At 47.6% G+C, this 12634-nt stretch overlaps 1 protein-coding gene across 8 annotated transcripts in view; it reads left to right on the top strand.

The window, feature by feature from the left end:
- Myo5b (myosin VB) overlaps window positions 1-12634 on the top strand; it is a 301927-nt gene that overhangs the window by 222020 nt on the left and 67273 nt on the right. For all 8 annotated transcript variants that reach the window (XM_034518119.2, XM_076912462.1, XM_076912461.1 and 5 more), the window contains one exon: window positions 2528-2614. In XM_034518119.2, coding sequence (XP_034374010.1) covers window positions 2528-2614 — 87 coding nt within the window. The remainder of the gene's footprint in view (window positions 1-2527; window positions 2615-12634) is intronic.

Here is a 12634-nt window from a genome sequence, read left to right as displayed (position 1 = left end):
GCCACTGGCACAGAGATAAGATTAGAACACTGAATGATCTGGGCTCCCCAGTTCTCTGGACAAGGAGAGAAGACGTTGTATCTTCCTTGTCCAGTCTTTGTGCTTGTCTCTTGAAAGTCCTTTTCCATCTGTGATCATCACAATTGTGTGTTGGGCAGCTGTTCTCCACACCCACTAAAGTTGGGGGTGGGGGAATGGGACAAGAGGTGCCTGACATGCTCCCAGCTGTTTGTGTGGACCTGGGGCCCAGCTACATCCTTTCTCCTCCACACAGGGACCACAGGCAGGATGCTGCTGCTGCTGGGGTGGGAAAGAGCAAGTAGAGGGTGTATTTTTGCTGAATTCATTCACAAAAGGAGAGGGTAAGGCTGAGCGAAGAATCAGTTGCCTCGGGCCATGTAATGGTACATAAGGTAGGAGGATCTTGAATTCTAGGCCAGCCTGAGCCAACAAAGCTCAAGAATTATTTTCTGATGGGACTGGCTCCAGGCATAGTGTATACAGCCCAAGAGAAGACTTCCTCCACCTGCAGCGTGTTCTCCCAGCATTCCACAATGCTGCCTTGAGACACCCAACTCAGCAAGCCATGCTCTGACCACCACGCTGCCCAGTCCCAGAGCTGGGGTGCATAGTTGTCAAAAGACTTGCAACAAGATGAGGCAGGAGTGCTAAAGATATGATCTGCTAAGAAAAAGAATGGCTCTTTCTAAAAAGGAAGGCAGGGCTGGGCATAGACACTCATACCATTGAGCCCAGCACTTGAGAGGCAGAGGCAGGCATCTGTCTGCAAGTTCTAGGCCATAGCCATGGTTGTTGTGGTTGGCTACGGAGGAGCCCTGGGACAAAAGTCCCACGTTTCTCTAACGCTTTCTGAAAACTCAGGAGTATCCATTCTTACTGACTGACTTAGAGGTAAGAGAAACACAGCCTGCACCCCAAAGGCCTTCCTAGGACTGTGAGTGGCCATTAAACCCTTGGAGGCTTCTTGTGGGACCAGTCAAGGATGGCCAACTGGCATCCCAGAACTTGCTTCATATCAAAGAGAACGAAATCACCCCTGGTGACAGGGAAAGGGTTCCAGTGAGGAGCTCCGTGTTCCTTTGTCTTCTAAGCCTCTTACTGCAGAGCTTCAGTCCTTACCAGAGGAAATTAAATTATCAAGTCACCGTTCTGACCAAGACCATGTAAAAGTCAATGCTGCATTGTCTCTTATGCCCAGAATATCATTAGTGACTTAAGGCCCTCTCATTTAGAGCTGGAGTGAGCAGGAAGAGAATTTGGAGAAGCCAGGTTTGGGGTACAGCAGAAAATAGGGGTGCTGCAAGCAGTATGAGGGAAGGAGGAGATAGAAACAAGAACAGGCCTAAAAGAGTGCGTGGGGAGCCTCACACCTAGGCTCTACATGGAGTTAGAGCATGCCTGCACACTGTACTAGCTTATAGTCACCACACCCTAGGAACTGCACAGTGAAGGTAGGCAAGCCCAGGGTACCATTCATCAGATGCCATGGTTTGGTGACTCCTGAGGGAGACTTGCGTGGTAAACAGCATGAGAGAGTGAAATGGGAAGGCCCAGGGCAGGTGGCACAAAGAGGAGTATAAAGTCTATCTCGCAGAGACTGGCTGAGCGTGGCCATCTCTAGGCTGACTGAATCATCGGAGTTCAGAATCCAGGTGGGTTGTGCAGCCATAAAAGCACTCCTGGGTTGTCAGGGAGAGTGATGCAGGGCATACCATGGGTTTGTCCTGTGGGCTCATGCAGGTCCTCAAGCTGAGGTAGTTCCCACTACTCTTCCATCTTCCAGGGCAAGGCAGCTGCCTACAGCCTACAGCCTCACCAGAGTTTCTGCCAAAACCACCATGTTCTCCGGGAACCCAGACTGTGAGCCTCATGGGTCCTTAGACTTGTTCTTTATCTCTAGAATGCAAGGAACAAAAGAAGCATAGCCACTGGCTTCAGTGGAGTCGGAAAGAAAGGGCATGTACATCCCTCAGCACTTCTCTGAGTGGGGCAGTAGTCTCAACAGATTCAAAAAGTGACTAACTCTGGGTCAGTTTGGTATCTAATAGGACTTCTGATCATGCTAATCTCCTGCTAGCTTTCCCTACAGCACTTTCGCTGTGAATCTCCCAGCATGCCTTGCGGTATACTGCCACTAAGTCCTCCTCTCCTCTGCTCTCCTTGCATCACACACAGGCTGTTAGAAAGTCTGTGTGGAGGGAATTGCTCAGTGCAAGCTCTGGCGAATAGACAGGAATGAGGCTGGGAAGATGGGCAGAACTCGGGTAGCAAGTGGGCAGAGGAAAGAGTAAGGTTAAGAACATGCACGGCCCCGAGACCTGTAGCTTCTGAAGTGGCTCTTCCACCCTTCTGTCTGTGCTTTACCCTGACCTAGTGTGTGGCCATCTGCAGCCTGGTGGCAGCAGGTGTCTCATACACTGCAGGAAAGGCGCACTTTCCTCTCATCCTCTCTCTCGTCCTCTTACCTCCAAGCATCCCTTCATGATGGTTTTTTTTTACTTGGCAGCTTCGACCCAAAGAGAGCTGTGCAGCAACTCCGAGCCTGCGGTGTGCTGGAGACCATTCGGATCAGTGCGGCAGGCTACCCATCCAGGTAACATCACCAGCAATGCCCTCCTCAGGCTGCTGCAGAGCAACCAAGGGTAGACCCATGGTAGAGCCAGGGGTGGGCTGTGGTAGGTGCTGTCAGTCTGAGACAGATCCTAACAAAAGCTCCTAAACCCTGAGGACCCTAACAGGATACTGACAGAAATGAGAGTTTCAACTTGGCTTTGAAACAGAGTTAAGGAGAACACGCTTTGGGGGGAGTATTTCAAATTAGCATCAGTCCAGGTGATGAGTCAGCTACAGTTCTTAACCTTACCCCTCATCTTTTCCCCAGTTGTATTGTGGCAGAATATGATAACGTACCATTTGCTGTCTTTACTGTTTCAAGTATACAATTCAGCGGCATTGAGTATATTCCGATGTTCATAGCCGCTCCTATGAGCTACCTTGGGAACTGGCTTAGTCTTACAAAACCAAAGCTCTCTATCTGCTCAAGACAGCTGGCCATTTTAGTTCATCTTTCCTTAATGTAACAAAATACCCGAATGAACAAAACGCTCCATACAAATTAACTGCCTTCTCAAAATGCCTCCCATTGGTCACGGTTAGCCCTAGGTTATGAAGGAAAGAGTAAGAACACAGTCCAACAAGAAGTGGAGTGTAGCTGGGGTCCCCCAGTGCCCCGAAGGCCAAGCCCAATTGACCTAAAACATCCCCTGTCATTCTCATTCCTCATCATCGGGCCCTCATCCCTGCCTGCCTCATTTCACCCCCTCCCAGCACTGCCATTGTGGGACTAAGCTTCTCACTGAGAACCTTAGGTAGTAAACCATATTGGACTATAGTACAACACGCCCATCCCTGCCCATGGCCCCTGCAGCCATCCTTTCTATTTCTGTCTTCCAATTGGTCTGTTCCAGATGCTTCATCTATGTGGAATTACATAGTACTTGTCCTCTTTGTGACTGGTTTATTTTGCTTAACATTATATCCTTAAGGTTCGGTGCTGTGTGTAGCATGCGATAGAATTTCCTGTTTGAGGAAGGATAGAGAGACTTTACATGTTTGTTAACATGATTCTCTTGTCTTCTCGCCTAGTGTTGGGCCTCTTTAGCTTTCAACGTGAAGTCAAATCTATCACAGGAAATACAACTTCTTTGAAACTTTTGTGGAGACTGGGGAAATGTTACTCAACTATGATTACCTGAGTTCAGATACCCGGCATGAGAAGTATTACTGGGGTGGGGTTGGGGGCCCACCAGAGACAGGCTGATATCTGGAGCTCAGTGGCCACTCTAGCCGTTTGATGAGGCCCTGGTTCAGAGACCCTGTCTCTAACTGAACTAAGAAGTAAGGTGGAGAGCAGTCAAGGAAGACACTCAGTGTTAACCTCTGGCCTTCACATGTAGATACACATGTACACACACATGCCACACACAAGCAAGATACATCTCTCATGATCTGACCTATCATGGATATCCCACAGAACTACGCGGCAGCCTGGAGAAGCCACACCAAGACTGTGACTCCTCTGGGCGCTTGCCTGAAATAGGGGCGGTTACTGCACTGGCTTCTCCCTAATCACACTGCACTAATGATGGTGTGGAAACTAAATGTCTTCCGTGGTCAGCTAGGCCTGGGCAGAGTACTGTGGCAGCCCTGCGGCCTGCCTGCCAGGATTCACTGCTCTGAGATAGCTTTCTTTAGAGTTAAAGGAAACCAGCGTGGGAGGAATGCAGGCCTCCCTCCTATCTGCACCTGGAACTTTCCTCCGAAGTGGAGGGACCAGTTTTATATACTGTGGTTAATTGTCCATAAACAGCTTAGCCATAAACAATTCCCACAAGTCCAGCCTGGAAGGGAAATTGCTGATAGAGTCGGGGATTTGCATTTGACCTGGGAAGTGTGGGAATGGTTTACTAATCTGCAGTACCCAGGCCGCTTGCTTCTCAATGCCAAGATGGTTTAGATATTTTTTCGGGGTAATTGCTGGAGCCCGTGTGAAAGGCTTTGCAACCACAGCTTCCCTTGGAAAGCAAGAGGCAGTGTCCTGGGACCCTGTCTCATGTTTCCACCTGAAGGTCTGAATAGAAGTAGTTACAGCTACTTCTACTGCACCTACTACTACATACAGGCACACACACACACACACACACACACACACACACACACACCCTCTCCATCTGCTCTTGCAGTATCTGACATCGCTTTTTGATTGGTGGAATAGGATTTTGATTGGCAGAGTAGGACTCGGTCTGCCATTGGCCATTTGTGTCCTCACCAGCTCTGCTGCCTTTCCGTGCCTGTCACAGGCCCTGGGTTCAGATCTGAAAGCCTCATTCAGGTGAAGATCTGGAGGAGAACTTGAGGGTGCTCCCAAGCTACATTTTTAGGGGCACTGCTCTCTGGCCCGGATGAGCTCCCAAGACACATCACATAATGAAAAGCATCCTTAGTGCAGCCATCATTAGTCCACTGGTTCTCAGAATTGTGTGCTGTGATCCATTAATGACCAGCATGTGGCTTGAATGGGCTGTGACCAGATCTTTCTTGAAAAAAAAAATTGGGTTGAAACTGTACTAGGACAGTTTGTGGAAGAAAGGATGCTATGGCATGACCACGTTTCTGTGTTATGGGTAGAAAAGACACACTGTAATCTAACATGTGCACAGTGAGGCCCACAGAAGGACGTGGGCTGCTGAGTCATCAGGCAGCAACTGAGTTTGTTCTAGAATCAGTACCCTGCTGTTTGTACTGTGCTATTACTCAGCAGTAATATTCAAGTCAATCAAGTGTCACCCTTCAAAGGCTTGTCATAACATACAGCCACTTCTGTATGGGCATAAGTATCTGAGAGAGCAGGAGAGAAATTTCTGTTTTCTTCTTGTGAGATCCCTGTGAGTGTGCGCCCTCAAGTAAGCATTCTGGAATTCTCCAAACTCTTTAGGCAACTGAAAAGATTAGTTTACAAGTTGTATAAAAAGGCTGGGTGGTGTTGCTCAGTGGTAATGTGCTTGCCTTGCATTTACAAGGCCTTGGGTTCAATCCCCAGCCACACACACACACACACACAGTTATCGCATAAGAAGGTGGGTACTCAACAACCAAGCCTATACTATACAGTGACCTGAAGGTGAACAGACAAACCTGAGGTGTTCATCTCTGTGGATAACTTTACATTAGTCGGACATCTTGTGAAGTGGTACAATAGGATTGTGTCAAGCGATGAAAAAGACACAGGGAAACCACGTGACAGTGAGATAGTCTGGGACAGATGGGACCTGGCAGGGAGGACCCAATTCCATATAAAAGGAACCACCTCCTTCACCAGTAATTAACTGAATTATTTCATAGTAAGAGAAGTGATTTTCAGAAAGTGTCTCCTCAGACATCAGGAAGGATGGATGTGGTTGACATGGTTAACTATCCCATACACAGTCAGGGCACTATACACCCACCTGCACCTCTGATTCAGTGGCTGAGATTTCACACAGCCTTGCTGTGTAGGGTCATGGTGACAGAGTGCCCACTGCATTCCTGCACAGCCATGTGAGGTCACAGTGACAGAGTGCCTACTGCGTTCCTGCACAGCCATGTGAGGTCACAGTGACAGAGTGCACACTGCATTCCTGCACAGCCCTGTGAGGTCACAGTGACAGAGTGCCCACTGCGTTCCTGCACAGCCCTGTGAGGTCACAGTGACAAGAGTGCACACTGTGTTCCTGCACAGCCCTGTGAGGTCACAGTGACAGAGTGCCCACTGCGTTCCTGCACAGCCCTGTGAGGTCACAGTGACAGAGTGCCCACTGCGTTCCTGCACAGCCATGTCAGGTCACAGTGACAGAGTGCCCACTGCATTCCTGCACAGCCCTGTGAGGTCACAGTGACAGAGTGCCCACTGCATTCCTGCACAGCCATGTGAGGTCACAGTGACAGAGTGCACACTGTATTCATGCACAGCCATGTCAGGTCACAGTGACAGAGTGCCCACTGCATTCCTGCAGGCTTTGCTGTTGCAGCACAATGCAGTCAGTTTCAAAGAAAGGCAGATTTATTTCTTGGCTCTCATGAGAGTTTTATGTAGAATGAGAGCAGCCTTTACCTTCATGGGGTCTTCCTCTCCCCCAGTCTTCTCCATATCTCTCTATGGAGCATTCAGACCCGTGTGACACCCCAATGCACCAAGAGCTCAAAGCTAGGAGACACAAGCCTGGGGCAGTTTTGGGAACAATCCACACACAGGTGCAAGGATGTAGTACAAGTGTGGGAGACACTGGCCTCTCAGAGGAGTGAGACCTGAGCTGGGCCTTGAAGAGCAGACAGACAGGAGACAGCAGAAGCTGTTACTTTGTTGATGGCAGATGAGTTATAGGACTTCTCTGCCAACTTTGTGCCTTCTTACATCTGCTAGTCAGCAGTCACAGCAAGCTCATATTCTGGGTGTGCCCTACATCTCATCCAGGCAGCAAAGAAGATCCATGCATGCTGAGTCTTCAGCTCTGTCTTAGGGTTTACTGCTGAGAACAGACACCATGACCAAGGCAACTCTTATAAAAACAACATTTAATTGGGACTGGCTTACAGGTTCAGAGGTTCAGTTCACTAACAAGGCAGGAACATGGTGGCATCCATGCAGGCATGGTGCAGGAGCTGAGAGTTCTCCATCCTCATCTGAAGGCTGCTAGCAGAATACTGACTTCCAGGCAGTTGGGAGTAAAGTCTTAAAACCCACACCCACAGTGACACACCTACTCCAACAGGGTCATACTTCCAAATAGTGCCACTCCCTGGGCCAAGTATATATAAACCATCACAAGCTCCATATTGAAGTGACATCTACTCTTCTGCACACCTGGCTACAGGTGGAGCGGCCACTGCAGGGCTGACCTGCCACAACTTGCTGGCTTCTTACAGCATACCTGGTAGACATCTTCCCGTGTCCTGTTTATTTAAGAGCCCTTTCCAGCAGGTAACTGAAAGTCTCTTTGCACCTTTTCTTTTTGAAATTACAGGTATTCCAGAAAGAACAGGGAAGAAAGGGTGTGTTTCTGGTATTGTGGGAAATGTTGCAATGGGCTGTGGCTTAAATGCATAGTCCTAGACCCAACACATGCTTCTTGTGTCCTACTTGCATTTGCTGCCTGAACACGTTTTGCTAGAGGGTCCAAGAGAGCTTCCCTTCCCACCTTACCATTGGAAATGTTAAATACAGGAAGCAGCGCTTTGAAGAGTGTTGAAATGGAGTTGCATCACCTCTTCCATCACCTGTGAATTCTATTCCCTTTCATCCTCTTGTCAGTACCAAGCTCCGGTATCTAATACGCCCTATACAGTCATTCTGTTGACCTAACCTGGGGCGACCTTCATGGGACCACAGGGACTTGAGCAGCCTGGGATTCACCTCCCCAGCTGCTAAGAATGCACACAGTGGAGTGGTTCCCCTCGAATTTGCTTGTCAAGTAACTAAACGGTCTGCAGAGCACTGCCCAAGCTTCTGTCAGTGGGCTCCTATGATTCAGGAAATTCCAGCTTATAACTCCTTCCTGTGTTTCTCTTATTTGAGTCATACACACACACACACACACACACACACACACACACGCACGCACGCACGCGCGCGCGCACACACACACACACACACACACACACACACACACAATGGCACAGTCCAGGATTACAGAGATCTGTGAACTCTTTCATGGAGTTGCTTCCCAAAAGCTCAAGCCTTTCGGACAGCTCATCCGTGAGCCCACCCGATGGCCTTGAGAGGAATTCTTTCTCCTGTTCGAAATGAAGACATATCCAGCACCCCCAAGTGTCCCAAATCTAACCAGCGAGGACAGGCATGGCATAGCCAGCCAGCAGCAGTGTTCTCCCACTCTCCCACAGGCTCCGGGGTACCTGTCTACTTTTTATCTGCCCTAAGAATTACAGCTCTCTGGGAGGCTGGCTTATAATGAAAATGTATCATTCAATTTGAAACACTGTGCGGTAGCTAAGAAATACGCTCCCTATAAAGAGCATGAAGAAAGATGATGAATGGGCTGTCTGGGAGAGCAGCTCCCAGGCAGCTCCCAGGCAGCTCCCTGCTTCCCTGGTCCTCGCGGCTGTACAGTTAACCATCCCCAGGTTCTCTCACAACTTTGTAACTGAAAGAACTGTGAGGCAAATACTCCTCAATCAAAGCAGGCATGCAAGGGCTCCCCAAACACACAGTGCTTGTGTGAAAAGAGCTAAACCCAAACTGGATGGACTTAGTTCTCATCCTACTCTTGAAAGCACAGAACTACCTTTTTTATCTTGAGACAGGGTCTCACTTGGCTGCCCAGACTGGCCTTGAACTCATGCAGAGCCAAAGCTGGACTCAAACTAGTAGCAATCCTCCTGCCTCAGCCTTTCAAGGGCTGAGCCTACAGGAAAGAGTGAGTGATGTTTGCTGAAAAGATTTCCTGCTTTCCCAGCATTCCCTTTCCCCCAACCCATGTGAGGGAAAGTGGATTAGAATCACAGAATTAAATGGATGTCATGGCAACTGCCTCCTCCCCTCCTGCTTGTCATATCTGAAGTAGATGGATGGTCCCTACCTGTGCTCTTAGACTTGGAGAGTGTGTACAGCAGAACTTAAGCTGAAATGATGCAGTTTCTTGTCTCTGGCTGTAGGAGCTTTGTCTCCCCTTCAATGGATTGGAGTCTGACCCAGGAGTTCCTACGCAGGCCTGAACATCCCAATCAGGATGTTCTTACAAACTAAGAAGCCAGTACCCTCTTCAGACCCGTAAAGTCAGATTCTGAGACTGAGTCCTGAGACTTTGCAGTCTGACAAGATTTCTCAATGATTTAAAAATATTCCCATTGATATATTTTGTTGGTGGTGGTTTGGGGGTTTTGGCTATGCTGGGTTTACACGTAGGGCTTTGCGTATGCTATTTGATGCCCTACTCCTAAGCTATATATGCAGTTCGTGATTCTTCTGAGATAGAATCTTGCTGTGTAGACAAGGCTGATGTCAAGCTGACAATCCTCCTGCCTCAGCTTATACTGGTATATAAGCAAGTACCACCATGTCCAGCTTCTCATTTGTTGCAGGAAGTATTTAGAAAAATAAAGGCACGTCCAGCTAGCTCCTGGCCTGGCCTCCATGTTCCTGCTCTAAGTTCCCTCACTAATGGTGGCACCGGCTGGCCAGTGGCACCAGCCCAGGAAACACGAGACATTAGTGTGGCTGTTGCCTCCACTGATCAGCTCGGTGGCCTCCACGGCTCTAGGCATGGCTCTTGGGCCAACTCCGCCACCCCCATGCAGTAGATATAACAATTCCCAGTACCCAATAGAAATGAGACTCTTAATGCTTAAAGATTAACCAAGTAGATTTATATATCAGCAAATACTCAATCCACAAGATGCCCACACAATTAGAACTGTTTTCCCAATTATCTAACCTTTTGATATGAGTAACTACCAGAGCCTGCTAGTGACAGGCTCTGTCTGCAGCTGTCTCACTTCTCTTCCTCCTCCTTTCTCTCTTCTTCTCACCTCCCCACTCCTAGCTCCGCCTCCCTCTTCCCTGTCCAATGACAGAGCTCCCTCCCAACTCCTAGCCTCACCTACCTCTTCCCTATCCAATGACAGAGCTCCATTGCAAATACAATGGGCAGGAAATTTCTGCCACACTCATTGATTTTTTTTTTTAATTTTCCTGCCAGACACCCATTACCATGGAAGAACATGTTGACTTGGTACACTTCAGCCCTCCAGTGCCATCCAGGCCTCATTGATCCTGCCTGGGTTTTTTTAGGGTCTCCTTGGTTTGTACTTTAGCACCAGCTCAGAGATAAAAATGAAGACTTGTCTCTCCCTGTTCCTTTAGCAAAACTAAAGCAAACTTGAGAGCTGAGACCACACTGAGGCTAAGCTTGTGCTCCCCAGGAACCCCGAGGTGCCGGTAGGTGCTAGAGAATGTAGGTTTACTGGTGAAGCAGTGAATGCTGCAGCAGCCTTTGCAAGGGGACTACTTCAGGGATATTTAGTGCTGAACAGTGAAGACACGTGTCACCCATGAAGGCCACTCATAGAATCCATATGTTATCAACTTCACCCTTAGGTAATTCAGTGACTTTCATACCATTCAGGTTGTACAACCTTCTCCACTATCAAGTTTCACAGTGTTTTCAGTAGCCTGGAAAGGGCCAATCCCTTCTCATCCCCTCCTCCCAAACTCTATCAGACTGTCTCTGAAGACTTCCCTGTTTTGGGTGTTGTGTATAAAAACAGCTAGAAAACTTTGACCCTCTATACATGGGCTCTTTCCACCCAGCATGGTTTCCAAAGCTCATACTTTATGCAGCTGAGTGTTATTTCCATAGATGGATTTACTAATTTTCTTTCCTTCATCAGCTAATAGACATTTGGGTTTGTTTGTTTCTTTCTTTATTGTACATGGGTACTTTGTCAGCAAATACATCTGCATACCAGAAGATGACATCAGACAGTTGTGAGCTGCCATATAGGTACTGGGAATTGAACTCGAGACCTTTGGAAGTACAGTGGGAATTGAACTCAGGACTTTGGAAGTGCAGTGTGTACTCTTAACCATGGAGCCCTCTCTAGCCCCTAGGATTTTACTTTTTAGCAAGAATGAATCATGCTATGAACATATCTATGCATGCTCTTTTGTTTTGTTTTCAGTCAGGGCTGTACTATGGAGCCCAGGTTAGCCATGGGCTTGCAGTCCTCTTGTCTCTTCCTCCTAAGTGCTGGGATTGCAGGAGTGTGCCACACGTTTAGCCACGTACATGTTTATGTGCAGGCATTTATTTTCATTTTTAGTCATTGTATAGCCGTCAGTGGAGTTACTGAATCTTACGGTAACTCTGCTTAACCCTTTGATAGCCCTGTCATACCGTTTCCACAGCAGTTACAGTTTTACAGTCACCAGCAGTAGACAAGGAGCCCCATTTCCACACACGGTAGTCAAAATGTATTTGTATCTTTCCTCTCATAGCCATCTGGGGGATGGGACGAGGTACCTCACTGTCATTTAGATTTGTGTTTCCCTGATGGTTCCTGGTGTTAAGTCTCCTTTCACAGGTTTTAGGTCTCTGGAATTCTCTGGAGTGTGTGTGAATTCTCTGGAGAAATATGCGGTCAGGTCATTTGAGCGTTTCTAAGTTGGGTATTTGCCTGTTGTTGAGTAATGAGAATGGTTTGTTTGTGATCAGAGACCATTACCAGCTGTATGCAAATATTGTCTCCAGTTCTATGATTAATCTTTTTATTTTCTTGATCACATTCTTTTAAATGCAAAGACTTCCAGCTTTAGTGAAGTCGAGTTTATCTGTTTTTACCCTTTGGCTGTTTGGCTTTAGAAAGCATAACTAAGGAATCATTGTCCAATCCAAAGCTACAAAGGTTTGTATTAAGGTTTTCTTCTAAGTGTTCCATGACTTTAGGTAAGCCATTTTGAATTAACATCTGCATGGTGTGAGGTAGGGGACCCAACTGCATTGCTTGTATATGAATACACTGTTGTGTCAGCACCAGTTCCTGAACTGGTCATGTCTACTCTTGAGGTTGGCAAGATGGGCAGCGCCACTTATATTTTATGGATGAGGAAACAAATCCCAGAAAAACTGAATGAATCAGGTTCTCCAAGATGGAAACAGTTAAGGATGTATCTGCCCTTGCAGTAGACAAAAGCATAGGTTACCCTTCTAATCCTGCCCTGAGAGCTCTAAAGAATTCTTCACCATTTTCTAAGGGACCCATGAGACTATGGACCATGACATCTTTGGGACAACCTCTTTGTGACCTGATGTTATAGAGCTTGTCTTAGTCAGGAGGCAGTCTCTGGGTTTATATAACCAAATCAATATCCTCATGAGGAAACAGATTCAAAGGGGGAGTGACACAAAGCTGTGCACCTGTGGCCGGCCTATCTTGTCTGTTCATCCCAGTTGACTGATGACCTTGAAGGTGGACATTCTTCTGCAGAATGGCCTCACATAGTGATGGTTAAATCCAGTGTGAGACTCCAGATAGGAGCTTGGTCGGCCAAAACAACACTTCA

This window comes from Arvicanthis niloticus, chromosome 14, assembly GCF_011762505.2.
Source record: "Arvicanthis niloticus isolate mArvNil1 chromosome 14, mArvNil1.pat.X, whole genome shotgun sequence".
Lineage (NCBI taxonomy): Eukaryota > Metazoa > Chordata > Mammalia > Rodentia > Muridae > Arvicanthis > Arvicanthis niloticus.
This window is presented reverse-complemented; position numbering and strand designations above follow the sequence as displayed.